The 26512-nt window shown below is 41.0% G+C and overlaps 1 protein-coding gene across 2 annotated transcripts; it reads left to right on the top strand.

Moving 5' to 3' along the window:
- Positions 1 to 1895: 1895 nt before the first annotated feature.
- On the top strand, positions 1896 to 24511 carry KCNG3 (potassium voltage-gated channel modifier subfamily G member 3). Of its 2 annotated transcripts, none has more exons than XM_030557644.1 (2): positions 1896 to 2544; positions 18602 to 24511. In XM_030557644.1, exons 1-2 carry the CDS (start codon positions 1940 to 1942, stop codon positions 19245 to 19247), a joined length of 1251 nt encoding a protein of 416 aa, XP_030413504.1. In that variant the 5' UTR covers positions 1896 to 1939; the 3' UTR covers positions 19248 to 24511. The 2 variants fall into 2 exon arrangements, with proteins under 2 accessions (XP_030413504.1, XP_030413503.1); XM_030557643.1 differs by having other exon boundaries at positions 1896 to 2577.
- The last annotated feature ends 2001 nt before the right edge of the window (positions 24512 to 26512 follow it).

Genomic DNA, 26512 nt, shown 5'->3' with positions numbered 1-26512 from the left:
CCCATAAAAACAAATACATATATCAGCAGCAGCAGAAAGATGCAATAGTAAATCAATGGTGTATTTTGTCCCTGCTATTCCCTTTAGAAGTACTGGATTCTGCCCAGGTCTGGCAGCAGTTCTGAAGAGAGATACCTGCCCTCCCTCTTGGACAGAAGAAGCCAGATTCAGTAATACCTGGTGTAACCTGGACGAGATGGATAGAGTTATACTTGGATGAGTTTATCCCAAGGTGCTTAAATGCTGATGAATATGTGCATCACTTAGGAAAAAATCAAGGGAGAGGAAAAATAATGACCCCCGGTACTAAATCCCAAACTAAGAAACTCAGACACGCTCATCATCATCATTGTGCTGTAACAATATGTTAAAATTATGTTCAAAAGGACAAACTCATGCTGAAGGCTGGGCAATCAAGTAAGACATGTCTTAGTAAAAACAAACATTCTATACTGGTATAACAAAAAACAAGGAAGAAAAATGAGGATAAATAAAATCAGCGCATAAATACTATCCTGAAGTGGCTATAAATAAAACAGCCAGAAAGAACTGAGGCGTTTGCACTGTTTTCTAAATTATGCCTGTGGGTCTGAAAGAGGACAGACAGAAGATAAGGGGAAGGAATGTGAGCTCTTAACCCTGGCGTGCATCGGGCACCTTAAAAAGAACAAACGCGTCAGAATTCAGAAAGAGTGAATCCAAAAAATTATTGTCCCCCTCGCACCCCAAATCTTTAAACCTGTGTAGGCGTGAGCGCGCTCTGCTCACCCAATTCCCACTCCAGCGAGGCACATCACCGCTACTAAGAATGTAAAGATATGATGAAAACAAACAGCGCTGGTCCCCAGCTGTGTTAAACAAGCAGTGGGTAATGTGGTGATCAAACGTTTCTGCTCCGGGGACTTTTAGTCACTTTGTTGACTACAGACACAGCTCTTTGCAGGCAACTTCTGCGAAGTCTTTGTACGCACAAAGCTGCCAGAAAACAAACGCGTTCTCGGTCCGAGTTTACAACCTCCCTCTCTCCGCAGGCTGCTGTGCGGAGCCTGACGGAGCCCGAGTCGTCACCTTCGCAAAAGCCACGGGCTCCCCTTAAATCCACCCACTTGTGTTTTCCACCCTGCTCCGCTGCCTGAGGAAGAAGGCGAAAATGGCATTAAAGCTCATAGGGCCGAGTGCAAGTTCTGCTCTTGTGAAATATTAATGCGCCCGTGAAATGGAGCTTTTAGCCAACTGAAGTGCAACCGTTTCGCAGGCAAGAGCCGGGGGGAATCCCAAGGGGGCTGGAGAATAAATGCCCAGTGATTCCCCGGGGGAGCCGGGCGGGGAGGGGCTGCGCCCGAGGGCGGGGAAGGAGAAGGGAAGCAGCCGCTGGGTGAAGTGCCCCTGGCGGCTGGGGATGGGGGCAGAGTCAAGGTGGGAGGCAGCTCCAGTCCCTCGCTGTGCCAGGGAGGCAGGAGGAGGCGTGTCCCCTCCCCACCGCCTCTTCCCTGGCTCCGCGGAGCCGCTCTGTCTCCAGCTCGCCTCGGAGCAGACAGCGGGCGGCGGGGAGAGCGGAGGAGGCAGCGGAGCGAGGCTCTCCAACTTGGCGGGGCTTCCCCCTTCCTCCCTGGCCCCGCGGCGGCACCATGCCGCCTGCGCGGACCAACCGCAGCAGCCCCCGGGCCCGAGGAGCCCCGACGCCCGGAGCCGCGCCCAGCGGGCTCCCGGGCTCGTCCTCCGCGCCCCGCTGAAGCGGCAGCGCCCAGCTTCGGGGCTGGCTTGAGTCTCCCTCCGCCCCGGGGCGCGGGCAGCCGCTGGCTCCGAGGGGGCGCCCGCCCTCCCGCCGCGCCCAGCCCCGGGAGCCGAATCGCAGGAGGGGCGCGGGGACCCTCCTCTCCCCGCCCGCCGGGGGCCCCGAGCCGAGGCCAGCCATCGCCCCCTCCGCCCCGCGCAAGCCATGAACTTTGGCCGGGGCCGCTCGGTGGTGTTGAACGTGGGGGGCACCCGCTACTCCTTCTCCCGCGAGGTGCTGAAGGACTTCCCGCTGCGGCGGGTGAGCCGGCTGCACGGCTGCCTCTCGGAGCAGGACGTGCTGGAGGTGTGCGACGACTACGACCGGGAGCGCAACGAGTTCTTCTTCGACCGCCACTCGGAGGCCTTCGGCTTCATCCTGCTGTACGTGCGGCACGGCCACCTGCGCTTCGCGCCGCACATGTGCGAGCTCTCCTTCTACAACGAGATGATCTACTGGGGGCTCGAGTGCTCGCACCTGGACTACTGCTGCCAGCGCCGCCTGGACGACCGCATGTCCGACACCTACACCTTCTACTCCGCCGACGAGCCCCCAGCGGGCGACGGCGCCGAGGCCCCGCCTGCCGCCGAGGGCAGGAAGTGGCTGGAGAGGATGAGGCGGACTTTCGAGGAGCCCACCTCGTCCGTGGCCGCCCAGATCCTGGCCACGGTTTCCATCCTCTTCGTCATCGTGTCCATGGTGGTGCTGTGCGCCAGCACCCTGCCCGAGTGGCGGGCGGCCGAGAACCGCAGCGTGGAGGAGCAGAGCAGGTACACAGCAGACTCAGTGAGGGAGCCCTCCGGGTAGGACGAGTCACTTATTTTCCCACTGTCTAGTCCGGTGTGTCCACTCCAGCGTGTCCTGCCGCTCATCCCGACAGTTAATGGCTATCAATTATTGAGCACTTAGTTAGCACCGTGATACTCCACCCTCTCCCCCAGGACTGACAGCCCAACACAAGAACCAGCCCTGAAACTCCTTGGGGAGGGAAACGCCTGCCCTTGTCGGGTTTGGATCAGAGCCTCCTTGTACTAGGTACTATGCTAACTCCCGAATAAAAGAGCCCCTCGCCCCCTACGCATGAGCTGACACTGTAATTAACAATTCCCTCATCTGTAAATTAGACGGGCTGAGTTTCAATATTTATTTATTATAGTGGAAACCACCTAAGTAACACAGGGGAACCTTGTAGCTATTCTTAGCCTAGAAAAAGAGGGACAGATTCTAATCTCGGTTACACTGGAGTAAAAATGGAACAACTCCATACCAGAGCAGCTGAGATCAGAATGTAGCCCATGCTCTTTATAGTTGTAGTAGTCTCTAGTAGATCCTGCAACCGTTTTGCCCACCAATAATCCTAACGCATAGGAATAATCCTTTTTAATTCTGTGAGACTCTTATGAGTAGCGATTACTCAAGCCAGGAAAGGGTGTAGGATTGGTCCTCCTAAATGGAGAAAAGCAAACCAAACTCTTAAACTTTAAGAGATTTATTTTGCCCATTTTTGAATGTTTTAAAAAATTAAATGCAATATATATTCCATAAATATACTTACAAGGTCCCAGTCCTCCAATATAAACTGTACACAAATGCCCCGCTTCTGCAAGTTCTTAAGTATGTGAGTAACTTGACAGCACTGCATCCTGGCAGGACCAGATTCTATACATAGACTCATAGAAGTTAGAGATAGAGAAGGTCTGTTAGAGAAATGATTCTGTCCCCTTACAAATGTATTATATAGTGTCCCAAAAGATATTTAAATTGATGCTATACATTACATTTGATCTTCGCTAAAACATATTTAAAAACATCAAGGTTGTGAAACAAAGACATACAAAATTGATATTGTGGCTTTAGGGCTCAATCCTGCAAGTCTTATAAATGTGAGCAGTCCTTATTGGGCTTGATTCTGATCTCACACCAGTGTTAAACTGGTGTAATTCCAAGGATGTCAGTTATTCCTGATTTAAACCAGTGGGAGAAAGGATTCAAAGGGACAGATTTTAATGGGCTCTCTCTCTCCTAGGTAAGAATTACTCATCTGAGGGAAGTTGACATATCAAAAAAAAAACCCATTTTTTTTCTGTTCCTCTTTGCTGATGGGGGTTATTTGTCTGTCAGCAGAAGTTTTTATCCTCCGCAGTTCAGCCTATCCTGCTTTTCTCTATAGTGAAGTCATCTTGTCATTATGAAATCAGTCTGTTGCCATAGAATTAATTGGTATGTGATATATTCTGCACTAATAGTCAAATTCATTCCTTGGAAGTATGTTCATGGTTTCCATTGACTTCGATATGTGTGCAGCTCCAAGTTCACTGTAACTGGGCCAAAGACTCACTGCAGGATCAAATGGGAGTGGAGATGCACTGAGCTGTTGGCTCCTGTTTAGATACAAATACCATAGGTAAAAATGAAAAGATCCATATTTAAGCTTGATATATGTGAAAGTGTCTGGCGGTTTAAAACCTGGCCTTTAAATTGTCCCTAATTATTTCAGATATCTCCAAAGAGTAGATACCTTGGGTGATTTGTATATAACACAAATTCACATAGATACCTAACGGATAGAAAAAATATGTGCTGACACACCTAGGCACTATTGACTTTATTCACAATAATTCTCAATGGTGTGCAGGTCAACTGTCAAGTTGTTGCACTTACCTAAATAAGTTTTTATTTACAGCTAAGCATTGCAAGTTTTATACTTCTTAGTACCCCTTCCACAAAAATGCCTGTATATAACATTACTCACAAGGGTAACCTTGTCACATGTATAAGTATTTGCAAGAGTGGGCCCAAGATACTAGTAACATACAGTGTTGCCAATACCTGGGGAAGAGAAGAGAAAAAAATATTGAAGAGTGATCTGTAAATACCTGGAAAAAAACAGTATCAGTGGTAGTTTGAGAACTATTTGTGCTGGTATATGAATTGCAAAGAACTAGCCTATGGGATAGGGAATCAGGGTTGTGCTTCAACAATCCCTATGCTGCTCTTCCAGGAATCTTTACTATCTAGCCAATGATGTAACTTGGTTCACTTGAGATATAACTTTATTCATATATTATTGCTGCATAGATGTAATAGTTTAACACTGAACACTTTGCAAATGGGTGCATGTTCTTCCTCTGGTAGTCACTATACTTATAGGACACTGGCTGAGGTGGCATAGTTCTATCATAAGCATGCACTTCAGTACTAAAAACCTCAGAAGCTGGAAGAATGTGAGTTTAAGGCAGAGTTGCAGCGAGTGTAAATCGTCATAGGCATGTTGACTTCAGTAAGCTTGTGACAGTTTGCACCAGTTGAGAAGCTGACCCTGAGAGCCCAATCCTGCAAACACATGAGTATTTGTTTCTTATGTATTTCCAGGATCGGGCCCCAGCACAGCTGTTATCTGGATTTACTGTCTTCCTGCTTGCTTACATTTGAATTTCCTTGCTGTCACTGGTATAGTTACAACTTAACATTATTTACATTTAGAGCCAGATTTTCAAAAGAGCTTAGCACTAAAGTTTTCCCATGAAATCCAGTATTTTTTGAAATGTAGGTATCTGCTGTGTTTTTAGTCTCTAGTATGTTCATTAATAAAAACTATTGTCCTTTATCAGTGCTCTACCTCCTCTTAAAAAGAAAAAACAAAGAACAAAAAACACAGTGGAACAAAAACTCCCATTAATTTCTTTGGTATGAGGGACAAAGAAATAGCAATGTTATATTTTTATCACAGCACTGAGCTGGTGACTATATTTCAACAATAAATTGAGATGTTATTTAAATAATTCAGAAATAAGAATCTTTTCTTCATCTTAGTGTATGCACAATGTTCCTCAAGTGGCACGTGACCAAGATATATCATGGAATGTGGTCCACTGGTTAGATCATTGTCCAGGTCAGATACCTGAAGGGGAGCGCAACATCCCTCCCTCATGCCCCATTTTCATAATGCAAAAGATCAGATGGCTGCAAAAGTCCTCAAGATTGACATGTGAAAGTTAAGGTATATCACATGACTGGCATTTAGCACAACTTTTTTTCCTCCTGGATTTCACAAAAAATTAATTGCCTCAGCCTTTAAATTCCATCAGTAAAACTAAAAAAAAAAAGGCTTAATTATTTTTAATACCTATTATAAATTAACTTTTCATTAGTTTCTAGGATTTCCTGAAATTCTACTCGACTTTTAGGGATGAGTCTTGCAGAAAAAAGTTCCCATTTCAGTTAATTGAGGAAGGACCACAGGAGTAAACCCATTGACACAGTTTTAGGACAAGCTGTGTTTTAGACTCTTTCCAGTGACTTAAGCGCACTCCTCAGGTGACAAGCTTTTCTTCCTGTGATCCCGTCTCTGTTGGACTGGATCTTTGGGTAGCAATCCCCTGTTTTACAAGTATTAACTACAGGCCCAACTGTGTTTTGGGGCTTATATAAGATAAGCCCTTTTCCTCTGGGGACCTGTGACCAGCAAACTGATTAAACAGATTTCTAAACAAATCATTATTCATCCATCAAAAAGGTACATCGCACACAGAGCAAAGGGTAAAAACAATAGAGGTCTGTATATATAGTTCTCCTTATGTACACCTAATCTTTTCTTAGAAGTTTAGTAAATTCCTTTCAGCCCAGTTAGCTCCATCTCTGGTCTCGGAGAGAGCCTGTTTGCTGCAGTTTGTGTCTTTCTCAGATCATTTGTATTAGTGTCTTCCCATAGGCAACAACTGACAACCCACCAACAGGTAAATTAAGGTGCATATGATTCTATTTATAAATTATATGCTTAATTACTTTAATCTCTACACTCATACGTTGTTAAGTGCATCATCTTGCGCAGCACTACTAAGATCTAATTGAAAGGCCAACTGAAGTAAGTTTGGATCAGGCCCCATAGTGTTTAGGATATCTAGATTAATCAGGGAGGGGGAGGTAGTTTAGCTCCTTGGATATTTCATTATATTCTGGGGGCTCTCTTGAAGATGAACAGGATAGCTAACTACCAGAGAATTTACTGCTTTTTAAAAATAAATTAACACATAAAATAATTGAAATTAACTTTAATGCCCACTCACTTGTGTCAGAACCTTGCTATTCCCCTCACGATTCTTTACCTGAACATTCCTTATACATTTTATAATGTTTCATTTTAAAATGTGCCCATCCTGATTTAGGCGTCTGTAAACTTTTTATAAAACCATCAGTTTAGAATCAATATTGTAAGAGAGAGACCCACTCTCACACATTAGTAGAATGAGCTATGATGGTTACATTTGGCCTGCATAAAGTAATTCTACAGTACAACAAAGAGATGCACTCTGTTTTCATTGGAAACCACAAAGCTTCATTACCATTTTTCCCAGGCTATTTTTCAATTAAAAAAAAAAATTATTTCTTGGAAAAGGCACCAGACTGGTCATCCTGGCAAGTGAATTGTTATCTACAGAGCAAGTAAAGTATGGACAGAAGCCGGGCAAGCTTCCCTGCTACCAATGAGCCTTGACCTCCTTCTCTAGGCAATACCACTAAGAATGATAGAGTAGTTCAGTCCACACTATTCAGTCCTCTATCTTTATGGAGACTGTTAGTAAGAGTGGTGTCTACTAGTGCCAACTGATACCAGTTTTGTGTACATGTTTGGATGTGAGCACCCATTCACAGGAAAAAAGACTGAGATCAACAAACCTTTCATGTGGTCTTCTGAACAGCCATCAGATGATTATGAGTTTTGGTCATGAACATTTGGGTCAATATGTGACCCAGTAGTAAAAAGCTCTATATTCTATCAATCCCCTGGAGTCAGGTTCCCTTAAGTTAAAGCCATGTCATATCCTCTCACTTTTGGGAGGGAGATAGAGGGCCTAGCAAACTCAGGGAGAGTCATGTAATGGTCCTCTCTTAGGGAGAGGCATGGAGTATGAGAATTCCAACTCCTGCCAATCCCAGAGATTTGCAGGGAATGGGACTTCTGGTTTGCAGAGAGGCTGCCCTCCATGAGGCTATTCCTAGGAATGAGGGAGTAGAAGTACGTAGCAGAAGTTATTACTGAAAACATTTCACACAGCAATGTATTTTGTGACCTTGCTCTCCTCCTACCTGGTACGTTCCACTCCTCAAGGGAGAAGAATTGTTCCAGGACTTCCACATGCTGCTGAGGAGCAGACAGCAGCAGCCCCAGTCTCCACTTCTGATGTTTTTGGTGATTTAAAGTCCTCCTCTTTGTTCTCTTGTGTCACACAGCAGATGGGTATTTAGGGTCCTGAAAGTTTTTTATTTGTGGACCCATCTATAAACTGATCCTGTGTATGACACTGAAATGAGAGTTGTGCAAAATCTTTTTGGGACTTCCTAAACCTTTCCATTGCAGGTCCTGTCATAGACTCACCATCCGGAGCACCTCCTCATGGCAAGACTCAGCATTGCCGCTCCTCTGCCTTACCCTCCTCCTCCAGGCTTCAGTGGTCTGTGCAGTGACTTGGCCCTCCACTAAGGTTACACTAAGAGTCTGACCAGTCCTAAGGTAACAGCATCCCATTTTGAAGGAATGAAAACTCTTCCATGTGTCCCAGATTCAGTCCTCCACAGATTCTTCTCCTTCTCCCAGACACTGTACATCTCTTCTCACTCCCTTTCTTCTCTCTGGAGGACCAGTGTCTCTTAAATCACTGATCCTTGGGGTATCTTCCCTGGAATCTCTCTTCTCCCAGGCTAGCTTCAGGAGTCTCCTTTTCCCCAGTTGTCCTCTCCATTCAGGGACAGTCCCACAACATAAGCTTTTTCCCACAGAGCAGAAACTCACACCTTCTCACATATGACTCCTCTTCCTAGTGCCCTGCAGTCCCTCCTCTGTACGCATCACCCAGTCTGGTTCTCCAGCTTGGTCTAATTCTTAATTATCTGTCTCCCCTCCAGGTGCCACAGAATGGACTAATTGGGCTTTCTGTCTCTCTTTAATCCTGCCTCTTTCAGTCCTGTTTGGAATGTACGCTATCACAGAGCCATTACAACCTGTTGTGCCAATAGGCTGTTGTGCATGCTCATCTCAGAATTATTTTTCCCAGGAAGAGATGCCCTTCTCCCGCCACCCTTTTACAAACACTGAAATCATGGTTGAATGTGTAGAATGAAACCCACAGTTAGTAAGTATGTATAACTTCTGCTTTCCTAAGCACAATAAAACAAAAATCGCTGCTTTTCTAAACACCACATATCATCAATTACCAGAGGGCATTTGTTCACATTATAAAATAGATCTCTGCAAAATTTCAGGTAAAAAACTTAAGTTGTGTTTCAATCTCAGGGGCCCAGAAAATACATTGGAAACCACTAGTGTTTAGTCTCCTACCCTCATAGAACTTCAGAACACCAAACACATTTGTTTCCCACATTTAATAAAAAGGAAGAAGAACTCCTTGCCAGGCTAAGATCCAGTTTGTCATGTTTTAGCCCCAAACACCATTTTATAGCTAAATTCTAAACTCCTTTATATGTAGAGGGCTGTGACTGGATAATGGCATAACATATATCATTTAAATATAGGGACATGAATGCCTCTTTTATAACAGACTTGTCCCATGAGACATTCATACAAAGGTACATTCAGTGCACCAGAGAAGGAGAGGGTGCCAGGATCTGACATGTCCCCTTATTTCCTCACATGGGCTGGCCATAATGGGCATTGGCAAGATCTACTCAGACTTCTACAAAGTGGGTAGGGAGGGAGGGTGAAGAGCTAGAGTTTCCTCATCCCCAGAAACAGTGGTCAGAAGACAACTGCAGAGGAAGTGCACTCTGTACTTTCTTTAGGCACAATAACTGAAGCCCTGGGAGCTCCAGAAGGCATTTTGCCTTTCTTAAGGACAGCACCTGGGAAAAGGGATCTTGTTACCACTCCTAATGTGGGGCTGTGATCATACATGAGACAGTCTAATCCGTTCAGATATACTATCACTGACAAAATGCAGAATTGAAAGATGTTGACAGGAAAGCTTTGGGAACACAGTAAGTCGAGAATTCCCAGCGACTTCACAGATTCTGGCCCATATTCTGCAATACCTGCTCAGGCAATACTCCCATTAACTCAGAAGACGTTATGTGTGGAAGTCACTGGGAGTTTGCTTGAGCAAAGACTTGACCATTGGAACCAATGCTTTGAAATTTTTCTAGTTTAATGCTGCTTTTATGTGGAAATAAGATTTTAGGAACAATGTAGGCACAAATGGATGTTGATGGACTTTAATCACATATTGTCTTGTCATCTGTTTTCTTCATGTGTCCTGTTGACTGTGTATGTTTTATTCAGAAGTTTAATAGATGATAAAGCCATTCCAGTGAATTCTTTTTTTGAGATTTCAGCTAATTTCTCGGAGAATATTACAAAGAAAAGAAAATTATCAGTTTAAAAAAAACGAAGAATTCACAACTGAAGGATGCTTTGTGACAACTCAGAATATGATTACTTTTGAGTACACCACAGTAGTCTTGTTAGTGACTTTAAAAAAAGCATTTCCAAAGCAGTCTAAGCCAGTCTATATGTAAAATAGGTTATTCTGCTAGGGAATTATCAGTCAGAACAGAAAATTAAACAAAGTGATTGGTTTAGAAAAAGAGCTGCAGAGGACTGATTTTCATTTCACAGACAAAGAACCACATTAAAAATAATGCTGAGGGTCTTATTTGAAAACTGATAAATACCTAGAGATTTAGCGTTTTTGATGAGAACTAAATTTTCATTGTGTTTAGGTACAAGCAGGGGTCATTGGCACAATAGAAGATTTTACACACCATCTGTGCTGGAATATCTAGCCACTGAATAAAAATGAGGGTTCAGCATTTTCTCTGAATTTCTCATATTTTGTGAATTTTTGAGGGAGCATTATTTTATGTTTGTTTAAAAAATATTTTCTCAATTTTTAATGGTAGGTTGTTTTAAAACTGAAATGAAGAAGAGGAAAAGCCTGCTAAAAATCTTGATTGGAAACATACGGAGTAGATGCTGGTTTGCCTAATGATATCAGCATAAAGTCTGTGTTGTAAATATGTATTTAACATACGTGTGATTTAAACAATGGACTATAACATATAGTCTGTCAGATGAACATATAGTGAGACAGTTTTAAAACGTATATGCTTTATTTATCCTCTTGCACCCTGTCTCCTCCATTAAAAAAGAAACTGGGTATTTGGCATAAGAAAATATCCCAGAGTATTTTAAGAAAAGTGAATACAGAACATGTTGTGTCCTTATTCTTCCAAGTGAATGCATCTTAGTTGGTTTTAATTTCATATTAAATGTCAAAGATAATTAGGCCATATTAAGGGCTAGTTGCTAAATCTCAGTTTTCTTAACTGATGCTATTTATCTATTAATGATACAAGTAACAAACAATGAATCATTTAAGGCAGAATTACTCAATTTGAAGCTGCAGAACTAATATGAAGCTCTGCTGAGTCCTCATATACAGGGCCGGCGCCAGCGTTTGTGCCGCCCCAAGTGGCGGGAAAAAAAAATAGGGACCGAGAGGGACTGGGGCACCCACCGCTGAATTGCTGTCAAAGAGCCGGATGTGCCACTCCTTTCCGTTGGCCACCCCAAGCACCTGCTTGCTGAGTTGGTGCCTAGAACTGGCCCTGCCTATGTAGGCCGTAGGTCTGATCATTGCATTCTTCTTACTCTGCCTGGTCTCAGGAGCACCAACTACCTGTCCCCAGTGAAACATGTGGGATAGGATGGGACAAGATGGAACGAAGCTTCTGGAATTAATCTATGAAGGGGAGGAAAGAATGGTCTTAGAGAAGAACCCCATCCTTCCCATCAATAATCAGGAAATGGGGGAAGTGAAGAGGGACAAAGAAAAGAACGGAGCCTTCTTCTCAATAGCCAGGAATTGTGTGGAGGTATGGCGGGGGGAGGCGGGAAGGGGCAGGTAAGATGGATTGATTGAAGCTATCATATTGATTAGAGGGAGTGTCAAAGCTAGAAAACATGATATTCTGATTTTACTTCATCATGCTTGTATCAGTAATACAAGATCAGATGAAATAACCAGAGCAGCACAGTATACAGCAATTATTTTGTAGCTCTGCAGTTCAATTCTGTAATAAAGTGACTCCTGTTTTTCAGGATGGAGTACCACTGATTCCCTGTGCAGCTAAAAAGCTGTTTCTGTCGCTTGTGCTCCAAGTGAGCTCCACAAGTTTCCCGGCTTTCACAATCTTGGAGTTTCTCCTTGTCTTCAGAGAAGTAGCACTCCTAGCTTCTGGATATGTAATATCTACTTCATAGGGCTGTCGATTAATCACAGTTAACTCACACGATTAATTAAAAAAACTAATCACAATTAAAAAAATTGATCGTGATCGCAGTTTTAATCACATTGTTAAACAATAGAATACCAATTGAAATCTATTACATATTTTTGGATGTTTTTCTAATTTTTCAAATATACTGATTTCAATTACAACACAGAATACACAGTGTACAGTGCTCACTTTATAAATGATGCACTGTAAAAATGATAAACAAAAGATACTGTTTTTCAGGTCACCTTACACAAGTACTGTAGTGCAATCTCTTTACTGTGAAAGTGCAATTTACAAATGTAGATTTTTTTGTTACAGAACTGCGCTCAGAAACAAAACAATGTAAAACTTTAGAGCCTACAAGTCTGCTCAGTTCTACTTCTTGTTCAGCCAATCGCTTAGACAAACAAGTTTGTTTACATTTATGGCAGATAATGCTGCCTGCTTCTTATTTACAATGTCACCTGAAAGTGAGAACAGGCATTCACATGGCACTTTTGTAGCCAGCATTGTAAGATATTTACATGCCAGATACGCCAAACATTTGTATACCCCTTCATGCTTTGGCCACCATTCTGTAGGATATGCGTCCATGCTAATGATGCTTGTTAATAATATGGAGATATACCTATCTCATAGAACTGGAAGGGACCTTGAAGGCCATTGAGTCCAGTCCCCTGCCTTCACTAGCAGGACCAAGTACTGTCCCTGACAGGTTGTTGGTTTTGTTTTTGGCACCCCAGATCCCTAAATGGCTCCCTCAAGGATTGAACTCACAAACCTAGGTTTAGCAGGCCACGTTAAAAAAAAAAGTGTTAATTAAATTTGTGACTGAACTCCTTGGGGGAGAATTGTAGGTCCCTTGATCTGTTTTTTACCTGCATTCTGCCATATATTTCATGTTATACCAGTCTTGTATGATGACCCAGCATGTTGTTCATTTTAAGAACACTTTCACTGCAGATTTGACAAAATGAAAATATACCAATGTGAGATTTCTAAAGATAGCTATAGCACTCAACCCAAGGTTTAAGAATCTGAAGTGCCTTCCAAAATCTGAGCAGGATGAGGTGTGAAGCATGCTTTCAGAAATCTTAAAAGAGCAGCACTATGATGCAGAAACTACAGAACCCAAACCACCAAAAAAGAAAATCAGCCTTCTGCTAGTGGCATCTGACTCATATGATGAAAATGAACATGAGTCGGTCTGCACTGCTTTGGATCGTTATTGAGCAGAATCTGTCATCAGCGTGGACACACGTCCCCTGGAATGGTGGTTGCAGCATGAAAGGACATATAAATCTTTAGCACATCTGACACAAATATCTTGCAACGCCGGCTACAGCAGTGCTATGCAAATGCCTGTTCTCACTTTTGGGAGACACTGTAAACAAGAAGCAGGCAGCATTGTCTCCTGCACATGTAAACAAACGTTATTGTCTGAGCGATTGGCTGAACAAGAAGTGGGACTGAGTGAACTTGTATGAAATTGTTTTATTTTTGAATGCAGTTTTTTTGTGCATAATTCTACATTTGTACGTTCAACTTTCATGATAAAGAGATTGCACTACAGCACTTGTATTAAGTGAATTAAAAATACTATTCCTTTAATTTTTACAGTGCAAATATTTATAAAAAAAAATTATAAAGTGAGCACTGTACACTTTGTATTCTGTGTTGTAATTAAAATCAATAGATTTGAAAATGTGGAAAACATCCAAAAATATTTAAATAAATAGTATTGTATTATTATTTAACAGTGCGATTAATTGTGATTAATTTTTGTTATCACAAGATTAATCACAATGTTTTTAATTGCTTGACAGCCCTACTACTTCACCATTCCTTGGCCAACTATAATTGAACTTATCCTAGGACTTCACCAAACAGGATCATCATGCAGGGCAAATGGGATCATCTAAATGACATTGAAAGGCTTAGTGGAGCCAAAGTTGCATCCTGTGATGTCCTAAGGCACCCTTGGGGTCAACCCAACTGGCTGACACAATGGCAGTGAAGTTGAAGGATAAGAATTAAGATGCTGCCTTTAGGTAAAGTCAAAAGCCAGTCTATCTCCCTGTCATAAATATAAATGGAAGGGTAACAACCTTTATGTATGCAGGAATTTGATGTTACTGCTGGCCAGAGGTACAGAATCACTTACCTGTAAGGGGTTAATCAGTTCAATTAACCTACTTGGCACCTGTCCAGAAGGACCAATGGGGGAAAGAAGATACTTTCAAATCTGGGGAGGAGGGTTGTTTGTGATCTTTGTTTTGTTCCCTCTCCGGACAAAGAGAGAGACCAAGCAGATAACCCTGCTCCTGCTGAAATGATACGTTATCTTTTGTTTTAGCATGTGAATTTTCCCTGTGCTAAGAGGGAGGTTTATTCCTGTTTTTGTAACTTTGAAGTTGAGCCTAGAGGGGAATCCTCTGTGTTTTACATCTTTTTATTACCTTGTAAAATTACCTTCCATCCTGATTTTACAGAGGTGCTTCTTTTACTTTTTTCTTTATAATAAAGTTCTTCATTTATGAACCTGATTGATTTTAGTGTCCTAAACATAAAGCATCTGGTCTGTACTTTTATTAAAGGCAATTGGTTGGTATATTATTCTCAAGCCTCTCCAGAAAAGGGGGTGAAGTGGCTTGGGGGGATATTTTGGGGTGGATAGGGCTCCAAGTGGCCCCTCCCTGAATGTTTGTTTAAATCACTTGATGGTGGCTGCAATACTGTTCAAGGACAAGGAAATTAATTTGTGCCTTGGGGAAGTTTAAACCTAAGATGGTGGAATATAAATTTAGGGGGTCTTTCATGCGGGTCCCCACATCTATACCCCAGAGTTCAGAGTGCAGAGGGAACCCTGACACTCCCCATCTAATTGTGACACACAGGGCAGTCACTCACGTCCTAGTAATGTAAAGTTTAGAGAGCTAGAAGGTAAATTCTGCAGGGGACACGTTTCCAATGGGTGCTGTCAGAACAAGAATGGGAAGTTATGGAAAATGGGAGGCAGAGAGTTCTGTTCCACATTGTAGTCATGAAAGAACCCTTGGTACATTCTGTAGGGGTTCCAGTTGAGGCCAAATTCCTGTTCAGGCAGCTACACTGTGGAAAACTCCTCATCCCTTTACGCCTCATTTTTATTCCTAGACTGGAAGAGAATAAGTTTCCTGCTTTTTCAACTCCCAATTGATTTCCCAACTTTGAATGAATTAGTCCAAATGAAGAAAATATTCCCCCTGTGCTTGCAGACGAGACTACTACTGTCAATAGCTGGTTTAGCACTTCAGCAAACTCTGGTTGCAGGTGCTTAGCTAGTGACTTCCACCAGTTCACTGGTGTGACTCTTTGCATTAAGAAATGAGCCAATCAAAGCTCAGATAGGGAGATGCTATAAAATAGGAGTATGTGACCATCTAGGCGAATTTAGTGGATGATCTTGATGTGATACATGATGGTGTCCCCTGGAGTAAGAAGCTATATCCCAAATCCTGTGATGACTGCCAGTCTCTTATGCTCAGTAGCACAGTCCCTGGGTCTCCCACGCACTCAGGCCCTTAATTATTTATAAAGTTTGACCTGAAAAGTTAGATTCTTTTCCCCTGATTGTTTCTTTATATAGAAAAGCAGCCTGTAATGTAAAGGTTTCAATAGAGGCTCATGGACTCAGCATATTTATTTTTTATTTAAATTTTTGAGAGATTATAGTGAGTTTAGGCTTCCTATAGTTTGTATTAAAATCAGATTTAATTTTAAATAGGTTTATTTTTAAAAAGAAAAACTTACTTTAATTTAAATTAAAAAAATCTGATTTAGGACCTTTCCCCAACCCTGCCCCTCCCAGCGACATGGCTGGGGCTGAGGCAAGGGAAGGGAAGTGGAGCGGGCTGGGGCCACGTCGCTCCACTTCCCGCCACAGGTGAGTGTGAGGGGCGTCCTTTCCCCAACCTCACCGGCAGTGAGAAGCGGAGCGCCGTGGCTGGGAGCTGGTGGAGTAGAGCGGGCTGGGGCCGGGTTGCTCCACTTCCCGCCACTGCCGGTGAGTGTGGGGTCACTGGGGGAAGAGATGGAATGGGGGCAGGCCGGGGGCGGAGCAGGGGGGAAGGGTAAGAGGCAGGGCAGAGGGATTTGTCCGGGGCCCCACACTCCCCTAGGAACAGCCCTGCACCTTGCAGTGGACGCTGCCCACAGGGGGGCCAGCCGAGTGATAGGGTCGGTCACCGGGGCTGGTGCCGCCACGTATGCAGCATGCAGCTGTCTAGGGCACCATGACATTTGGGGCAATTTGGTGCCTCAAATTTCGTGGGGCCCTACGCAGCTGCGTATGCTTAAGGACGGCCCTGACATTAAACTTTTCTAAGATAAATTAAGTCAATGTATTTGTGTAGGCCTTATCTCAGAGAAAGACCCCTAATTCATAAATACTTCATGGGCTTCCCTGGCTATCTATGGAGATTCAGTGGTTGCTTCTGACTGAATGGGTACTTACCTCTTGTTATGGTAGCATTTAGTTTATAAGGCAGAAATTATTCCCTTGCGATTGCCTGACCATTACTACACCCTCAATTTTTGAGGCTGGGGTGTCTCTCTTTTGTTGGGAAGAAGGACCTGCACTGAAAGCAAATCCACAGTGGCTAATGGAACCGATGAGTTTCAGAAGGCTCTGAAGAAGAATATTATCTTTCTAACAGACCATCGTCTTAGGCTTTGTCTACACTACTCAGCATTTAGCGACATGGCTGTGTGGCCACAGCCGGGCCGCTAAAAGTCATGCAATGTAGCTGCTGTTTGTCGGCTCTCCTGCCGACAAAAAAACTTCCGCCCCGAGGAGCCGGGGTAGTTTTGTCGGCAGGAGAGTGCTTCTACCAACAATGCAATATTCATGCTGTCACTTGTCATGGCAAAACTTTTGTCTTTTGGGTGGCGAAGGGGGTGGTTTAACACCTCTGAAAGACAAAAGTTTTGTCATTCAATTGCCAGTGTAGATATAACCCAAGTGGTTAAGAGAAACATCAGCATGTGGGCTAGATTCCATGCTATGCTTCTCAGCAGAACTGATTCTCTAGCAAAACAGGCAAAATCTTCTCTAGTTGCATTTCAGCCTATAATGCTTGCTAGGATTCTGAAATTTTTTGGGCACATACAGACTGTTATCTTGAATTACAGTTTGTTCTTCCTGGCTTGTTAAAGCCAATGCAGAGGTGTTGGCACCATTGTTGGGTCTGATTTCTAGTGCTTCCATGAGATGCTATCTTTTCTTAAAATAATAGTTGGATTCTTGCTTAATAAGCCATCGCTTGGCAAGGACAATCTCTCCAAATATTGCTCCATTCTGGATGTCCAGTGGTGGTGAAACAAATCCAGTAAATCTAGTTTTCAAGTCTTTTTGACTCTCATCAGTTGGGTTTTAGACCTCTTATGGTACTGAGACGGCACTGGTCTTATTGGGTTTTGGGTTTCTGAAGGCAATAGATGAAAGTGCTTGTGAGATGGGGAAAGCAATGAGAGAAAATATCAGATATTATATTAGCCCTCTTAATTAACAAGATATGCTCATGATTAATTTAATAAGAGGGCATGTTTCCACCTGCAGGCTATCATACTGGATCCCCAGCAGCTACTGGATACCCAGAAACAGCAGTTGCTATTTGTGCCTTCTGTTGGCCCAATTCAGTAAAGCATTTGAGCATGTTCTTAAGTCTCGCTGGCTTCATTGGGACTTAAACATATGCTTAAAGTTAAGCCCATGCGTAAGCACCTTTCCGGGACAGGGATACTTTCCTGCATCTGGGCTGTTTGTACTTGATAAGAAGGTTATGCCCTTCTCTTTCAGATGTGGTCCTCACCATTGACTTGGTTACTGTGAAATTAGGTTATTGCAGTTCACTGTACATTTTTAAACCCTTTAGAAATTTCAGCTAGCGCAGAATGCAGTGACCCCACTTGTAAAACAGGAGGTTGAGAGCAAACTTGCATGAGCTATTATCCCTAAAAGTAGATTTTTAACTTCTCAGTGCTCACTGTGGGGTTTAATTTTTGTGGCCCAGGTCAGCAGACATGTCTTTCTCCTTAATAGGTTGTTCTGCTAATGAGCTGCCACTCCATAGCTTTTGGTAGGTTTGATAGCTTGCGAAGTATGGAGATCTTAAGCTGGATAGGGACCTAGAGTTTTAGTTTAGATATGAATAGTTGTCTACGTTATTTTAGACATTATCCTGTAGTGTTCCTGACTTTGCAGAAGTATCCTCACATATTGGTAATGTTAACAATTTGTAATTCCAACAAAGCATTCACTAAATGAATCGCAGATATAATCAAATCCTTATCAGTAATCAGTTCTGAGTTGTACTCACTGTAGCCTGGTATTATATTTATACAAACAAGTTCAGAATAAGATAGTGTGGCTCACCATTTGGCACACCCTCCACTAAGGCTCTGAATTAATATCAATTTAGTAATGTCCACAGACAAACCTGAATTAAAATGCTCGTATAGAATTAAAATGCTCCACTTTGTTTCTTTTGACAGGATCATTGAAGCTATCTGCATAGGCTGGTTCACTGCAGAGTGCATTGTGAGGTTCATCATCTCCAAAAACAAGTGTGAGTTTGTCAAGAGACCCCTGAACATCATTGATTTGCTGGCAATCACTCCTTACTATATTTCTGTGCTAATGACAGTTTTCACAGGGGAAAATTCTCAGCTCCAAAGGGCTGGAGTCACTCTGAGAGTTCTTAGGATGATGAGGATTTTTTGGGTGATTAAACTTGCCCGTCACTTCATTGGTCTTCAAACACTTGGTCTGACTCTGAAGCGTTGTTACAGAGAGATGGTGATGCTTCTTGTCTTTATTTGTGTTGCCATGGCAATTTTTAGTGCACTTTCACAACTCCTTGAAAATGGGCTGGACTTGGGAATAAAGAATAAGGACTTTTCCAGCATCCCTGCTGCCTGTTGGTGGGTAATAATCTCGATGACCACAGTTGGTTATGGTGACATGTGCCCCATCACTGTACCTGGAAGGATTCTTGGTGGAATTTGTGTGGTTAGTGGGATTGTTTTACTAGCATTGCCTATTACTTTCATCTATCATAGCTTTGTGCAGTGTTATCATGAGGTCAAGTTCCGATCTGCTAGGTACAGCAGAAGCCTCTCTGCTGAATTCTTAAATTAATTAGTGCGCCTGCTTTTTGTAATAGTACTTGCTAAGCTTTGGTGGAAGAGATGATGGTTGCTCCCTGTGTACACCCATCTTGCTGGATGATCTAAGGAACAGCATTGTCATTAGCCTTGAAGGATGTCAGTCACCATTCTCATCTGAAGGATGACTATCTGCTCTGGGCCCTATGGTAGGGAGTGTGGGTGGGGATGTTGAGATCTGAGAGGAAGAAAATAGTAGCTTATAGAACAACAATGGGACTGGACAGTTCTCAAGACCTCATGGGGGCTGGACTTCTCTCTGCCTATCCAGACAACTACACATACAAATCATGGACTTGGTACAAAGAGAGATGAAGACCTGTGACTCAGTGGGAGTTGCAGGTACTCACCACTCCTCATACTGATATCCTAGAGCCTTTCAAGGAAAATATAACAGATGTCATTCAAATATTTTAAAATCTAAAGGTCTCTTGGAGAAGTAGAGACCTTGTTGACATGAAGCCTGCTTCAGAAGAGTTGAGGCCATTGGAGCAGAATTGCTGCTACTTTTAATTCCTCCAAGTCATGCAGCAGATGAAATAATCTGATCTTATGACTGAAGGAAGAGGAAAAAAAATATAAATACACAAGGCAGAGAGAGACTCACAGCCCAGTTCTGATCTCAATTAAAGCGACAGTGAGGTCAATGGAGTTCAGATTTTTATTGGAGGAACCAAGAGGAGTGTATGTCCCTCTCTATGTTGTCTCTATATGCTTAATCATATTTCTCTGGGAGTAAGATTTATAGTAGCAACTAATGTCATACTTTATAAAGATCAGAGTAAAATTCAGTTGTTGATAATAGGATCAATATATCAACTGCTAGCTCAATAGGAGGCAGATACTCAAATTTGACTTGTGCTCAGCTAAATTCCATCAACGTGAAGACATTTGTCTATAAGCCTTGATTTCCTGCCACCCCATTTTATTAACCATAATCATCTCATAGTGAAATAGTATTCCAAGGAATATGATATGAGTCTGTCACTTGAGAGGTTCAAAAACTTTCTAGACAAATATGGAATTAAGATGAATGAAGTTAGGTTCTCATGTTTCATACACTACATTTCTTGTATAGTACTGCTTAGTAGCATTATTAAATATGACTTTGAAAAGCTGCCATGTGCTCTTAAACATTCAAACAAATTTAGGCACAGCTAAACTAGTACTATTTACCAACCACCATTAACAGGAAACATTTTTATAAACCAGAATCACCAGTCTATTTGAATTTGGTGTGCTTGCCTGAAAGTCACTGTAAAATGTTTATTGTGTTTGTATTGTAGAAGCACCGTAGGATGTTTCGTGTACATTTGTCAGCTTAAGAAATAGAGTGACTGGCACCTACCAACAGAAGTCTTTGGTACTGATCACTCAGACTAAAAATATTAGCTGGGGTACATAACTAGTACTTGAAGGCCATGTGCTGAAAAAGAAATATGCTGCCATTTTTGCTGCTCAAGACCTAAGAAAAGTTATGGATCATGTTAAGTGGCATGCTGTTGTTTTTAGGGGAAAGGGATATGTACTGATAAAGCCACTCAAAGAGAGAAAGGAAATTGTTTCACTACCAGAAGTTGTAAAGTAACCTGAAAGAAAAGTTGCTCGATTGCAATAGCCATGAGTTTGCATTTCCCAAAACTAGTTTTCTTAAGTTTCCTTTTCCTTTTTTCTGCAATAGTTTCTTGAGTATATATTATTGTGTAGTGCCACATCCACACCTTTGAAATCTCTGTATCTTGCAGAGAGGTGAATATTCCTCGGGAAGGGGGAGAAATCATTTTTGGGGAGAGATTCTCAGCTGGTTTAAGCTGGCCAGCTTCCAGTAACTTCAGAGGATCTATGCCAGTTGAAACCAGCTGAGATTCTGCGCCTTAGCATATATAATAGAGCTGATTAGAGAAAAAAATTCCCCACAAAAATGAAAATTAGTTTTTGATAAAAGAAACTGAATTTGACTTTCATTTTCCAGCCACTGAAGACTGAAACATTTCAGCCAAAGTTAGTTTATGTTTTGGTAAAAAATTAACATTTTTTTTTGAAAAAAAATGCTCTACAAAAAATTGGCTTTGACAAAATGAAAATTTTCCAATTGTGTAATACTGAATTGCTATTATTTTCTTCTTCTGCTAGTGTTGAAAAAGCTAGCACTACACATTTAGAAACTCTTGGGTGAAATTGGTTTCCATGTAACTTTTTCAAGTCTGATGTGCCTTTAATCCACAGATTATATTTAAACAAATTAATGCCCTCTATTTGAGATCAAAATACCATATACAATTTGAACAAAGTGGGTATATCTCATAGTTTTAAACATATACAAATATGAAATATACTTACAGTAAGTTGTAGTACTTAATTCCAGAAAAAAATTAATTTGTATTTTTATCAGTATATATAAGGTCAGTTTTTTAGCTTCATGTGCAAAAAAGTAAAGTCAGTTATAAATTAATGCACACAATGACTTTCAAGTACTGATTTGTATTGTACAGGCAATTGAATACTAGACATTCCAAAGACAAACTAGTTTCTAGAATAGGTCTGACATAAGAGTACAGAAAATGTGCTATTTTATAAAGGGTTTCCAAATGTAGAGTCTTATAGAATACAAATAATAATAATCACCTACTTAAGATACTTATGTGAAGGAATGTATGTTTATGAAAAGTGGAGATCAGCTTAAATACAAACATTTAGATTGTTGTAGATCAAATTTTTATTGCAGAATGTGAACAAAAATGCCTCATGTATTTTAAATTTGCATTGCAATAGAATAATTTTGCATAGCTAAGTGGATATAAAGTAAGAATCTAGTCCATAAAAACTTGCCCTAAGTGTAAGCTAGCTACGGAGATATATTTGCTCTTTTCTTTATTTTAGTGTAGCATGGTTATTAATGTATTGACAAGAGGTTTCCTTTACTCTTTTTAGAAACCAAGTTAAAGTAGCCTTATATCAGAGGTAGCCTTAAAACAAAGAGCCTTATAGTGAAGGGATAGGATATTCTGATTTATAGTGATGCTTATTGTCTTATTTTCTATAGATTGATTTTCCTAGTGAAACTTTCTATACATAAATATTCTATAAATATTGAATTATACATGTGTATAAAGATAAGCATTTCTTTAAACTGGTTAAGTTACTTCATTAAAATGCAGCTGAGCTTTCTTTTCAGTTTTATACAAGCATTTTGGTGTAGTGTTCTCTCCACCTAATACAGCATTTCAAAAACTAAGAAAGGATAGTTGGCTAATTCTGAACCACTCCCCCAACCTTCACACCAAAATAAAATTGTGTTCCTATATATAAGGTGTACAGTAAAATCTCTAGGGATATGTTCTCAAAGAGTGTAAGACACAAACTCGTATATGTAGCCTGACAATTTAAACAAAAATAGGGAGAAAATCTGAATGCAGCAAATCTAAAAAAACAATTTGTCATAATGGTACACAAAGGCTTCTGTTCATCCAAAATGCAGCCAGTGTAAATGAATACCAAACTGGAAATTCCACCACTTGACACCAAAGGCTAATTGTCAATTAGATGTTGGCCTCAACCCCGTGGGGTGATAGTGTTTGAGAGTGCTCTGCTCCCACTGAAATCAGTAGGAGAGGAAGGGTGCCCAGCAACTTGCAGAATTGGGCCCAGAGTCTATTTTTCTCTTACTGGCCTGCACAAAGAGACACTACCCCAAAGTTTCCAGTTACGGAATATTAGTTACTATCTATCTCTTTGGATATCTGGTTGCTTCACCTGGGATACTTGATGCCTCTAAAGACACACACAAGAGGAGGAATGTAATCTTTGGCCATTTATCCTAAAAATCAGATTAAGAAACCAAACAAAACACCACAGAGACAAGCGATTGCAGTCATGGTGCCCTCTCCCAGGTGAGACCAGACCACACAATGATTGACTATTTTCAAAAACTTTGTCTAGATGAGTGCAGGTTGTCTAGGGCTTGATTATTAATTTTGAGGTTAAAAAATATCCTTGTGTCAGAGGGGCATGTTTTGAGCCTCATGAACATTGCAGAGAGCCTAGTGAATATGAAAATCCTCTTATGAGATGCATGGCCTGACTAACATTTATGTAAGGGAGGAGTGGTGGATGGGAATTTTCGTTGTGTAAACTATCTGTGGCTGTACCACAGACTTCAGCTGAAACCCGCTGTATCAGGGATAGAACTGTTGGCTTTGTGAACCAGAGGCCTCTTCCACTTCAGTTATCTTAATTACAAACACCTTAACAGATCTGAACTTCAGCCCAGGAGAGGGCATAAAGCCCTGAACATTTACACTATACCAATAATTTCTTCCCATATAAGAGGTCCATGATAAGCTTATCAATCAAGCTCTGGCTATTTGAAATTTGTATTGTCTGTATACAAAGGCCCAGATGCTTCAGTTTCATTCATCTAAGCGCAGGGATCTGTTCACAAGGAGACAGCTGTAGGATCATAGCCCAAGGCTGCGCATAATGGAATAGATTGATCATGTTGGTTTAGAGAGAGAGAGAGATTTTGTTTTCATGACTTGAAAGGGAATCTGGCTCAAAGAAACAAAAGATACATTGTTTTTAAATTAATTTTCACATTTAGATGTGGATGATGTTTGTCTACATTTTACTGGTTCTGTTCTCTCCCTGCTACATAAAAATAGCTCCTCTTTATGTTAATGGGAGTAAAGAGAGTAATGAGAGCCCCATTGAAGCTATCACGGTTTACACCAGCTGAGGATCTGCCCCAGCAGGCACGGAGGAGACAATAAATTGCTGTTCATATAATTAAGCCTTGAAAACTACCTAATATAATGTATGGTTTATGAAATAAAATTTGGAGTAAAGAATCTCGTTTGTGGACGGCATCACGGGTTAAACTTCAGGAGGAATATATTGTGCGATTGATATGTATGTTCAGTAAAATTGTTCATCTGCTCTGAATCTAAATGTTAAGGGCCAGAGATTAAATATAAACTTTGATCAAATGATTAAAGTGACAATGTTGACTGCAGCTTTTTAGAATCCATTGTTCTCTGCAAATTCAGTAATTAATAATTTTTATAGAACACTGATTTTATATTGTTTGCATATGTGTAAAAAAATTCTGTATAACATTTGACGAGTTAATAAATTTTTCTTTCCTTTACCACCTGTATACGGTATTATGTGCATGTGATCTCCAAATAAATCTGCTGGATTCACTAGCGTATTTCACTGTGCGAGGCTTAAGATAGAACACTAAAATAAAATTGTCAGACTTTTTAAATAGAAGTCTTACATTATTCTCTTTTATTTTAAGGTATGGCATTGTTTTGAAAAGTGACTTTGCAAAATTGATACCTTTCTTATGCAACAGTTCTACTCCCTGTGGTTATTCATATCTGTTTGGTGTACTGACCCCCAAAAATAAAAGTGTTTCTTAGGCCATGTCTACTCTACCACTTTTGTTGGAATAACTTATGTTGCTCCGGGGTTTGAAAAAAAACATAGCGACATAAGTTATACCAACAGAAGCGTCGGTGTGTACAGTGCCAAATCGGCGGGAGAAGCTACCGCTGCTCTGGTTTTATTATGTCGACGGGAGAGCTCTCACCCATCAGCTTAGACCAGCTACACAAGCGATTTTACAGCGGCACAGATGCATCAGTACAACTGTGCTGCTGTAAACTCACTAGCGTAGACATGGCCTAACTTTTTAACTCCCATTAGAACTGCAGGGCCAATAAACTTGTGAGAGAATGAACTGAATTCTAATCTAGCTCAGCATCGACATAATTTTACAGGATCCAATTCTGTCCTCAGATACCCCTGGGTAACTTCAGTGAAGACAATGGTTGGGGGGGAGAGGGTGTACTGGTATACAGAATTTGGCCTGTATAATCTTTTATTACTAGAGACAAAGCATGACCCAGACAGAACAATTTGAGTTTCAGAACCCAGGCTGCGTTTCAGATCTGGAAGTTAAAATGAGCCATTGTGCTTACATTTGATCGGGAAGTCACTGAAACACAATAAATAATGAACCCAAGGGTGCTGTTTTTACAGAGTCACTTTTCACAGTAAGAGCTAGATATATTTTACAGCAGCAGGGAACAGAGTAATCAGAATAATAAGTAAATCACCATGTAATGGAAATATGTAAGCCCTTGTACTGGTTCTGATGAACTCATAACCCAGAAAACAGATGGCAGCCAGATTTAACCCCACTGAATTAACTGAAATGTATTAACTTAAAAAAATACCCTACACTTAGCTCTGACTTTGTTCCGAAGTTTCAAATCAACTGAAACATTATGTAGTACAACATTTCCTGTGGAGATGATTGATATTATTACAATAGTTACTATGAGAGAAAGGTAAAAGGATGCAAGACACACTGTGGCAATGCTTTCACTGAAGCCATCTCAACTAAAAATAATCACAGCTAATGTTCTTCAGGTTTCTTTTTAAAAAGAAATTAAAAATTCATGGTTTGGACTTCAAATCAGACCAATTTTGATTTTTTGGTGTCAGAGCAATTGGATTGTGACAAAAATTAACAACACATAGATTAGAAAATAATATTTTGCCCTTTTATTTATAAGTTCAGTGAGTAAACAACAAATAGACTTCTAAGTAGGGCTGTTGATTAATCGCAGTTAACTCACGCAATTAACTCAAAAACATTTACTGCGATTAAAAAAATTAATCACGATTAATCGCACTGTTAAACAATAGAATACCGACTGACATTTATTAAATATTTTTGGATGTTTTTCTACATTTTCAAACATATTGATTTCTATTAAAACACAGAATACAAAGTGTACAGTGCTCACTTTATATTATTATTTTTATTACAAATATTTGCACTGAAAATGATAAAAGAAAAATTATTTTTCAATTCACCTCTTACAGGTACTGTAGTGCAATCTCTTTATCGTGAAAGTGTAACTTACAAATGTAGATTTTTTTTTGTTACATAACTGCACTGAATACAAAACAATGTAAAACTTTAGAGCGTACTAGTCCACTCAGTCCTACTTCTTGTTCTGCCAATTGCTAAGACAAGTTTGTTTACATTTACGGGAGATACTGCTGACTGCTTCTTATTTACAATGTCACCTGAAAGTGAGAACAGGCGCTCGCATGGCACTTTTGTAGCCAGCATTGCAAGATATTTATGTGCCAGATATGCAAAACATTCATATGCTCCTTCATGCTTCGGCCACCATTCCAGAGGACATGCTTCCATGCTGA

This window comes from Gopherus evgoodei, chromosome 3, assembly GCF_007399415.2.
Source record: "Gopherus evgoodei ecotype Sinaloan lineage chromosome 3, rGopEvg1_v1.p, whole genome shotgun sequence".
Taxonomy (NCBI): Eukaryota; Metazoa; Chordata; order Testudines; family Testudinidae; genus Gopherus; species Gopherus evgoodei.
Note: the sequence above shows the minus strand (reverse complement) of the source record. Positions and strands in the feature narration are given on the sequence as shown.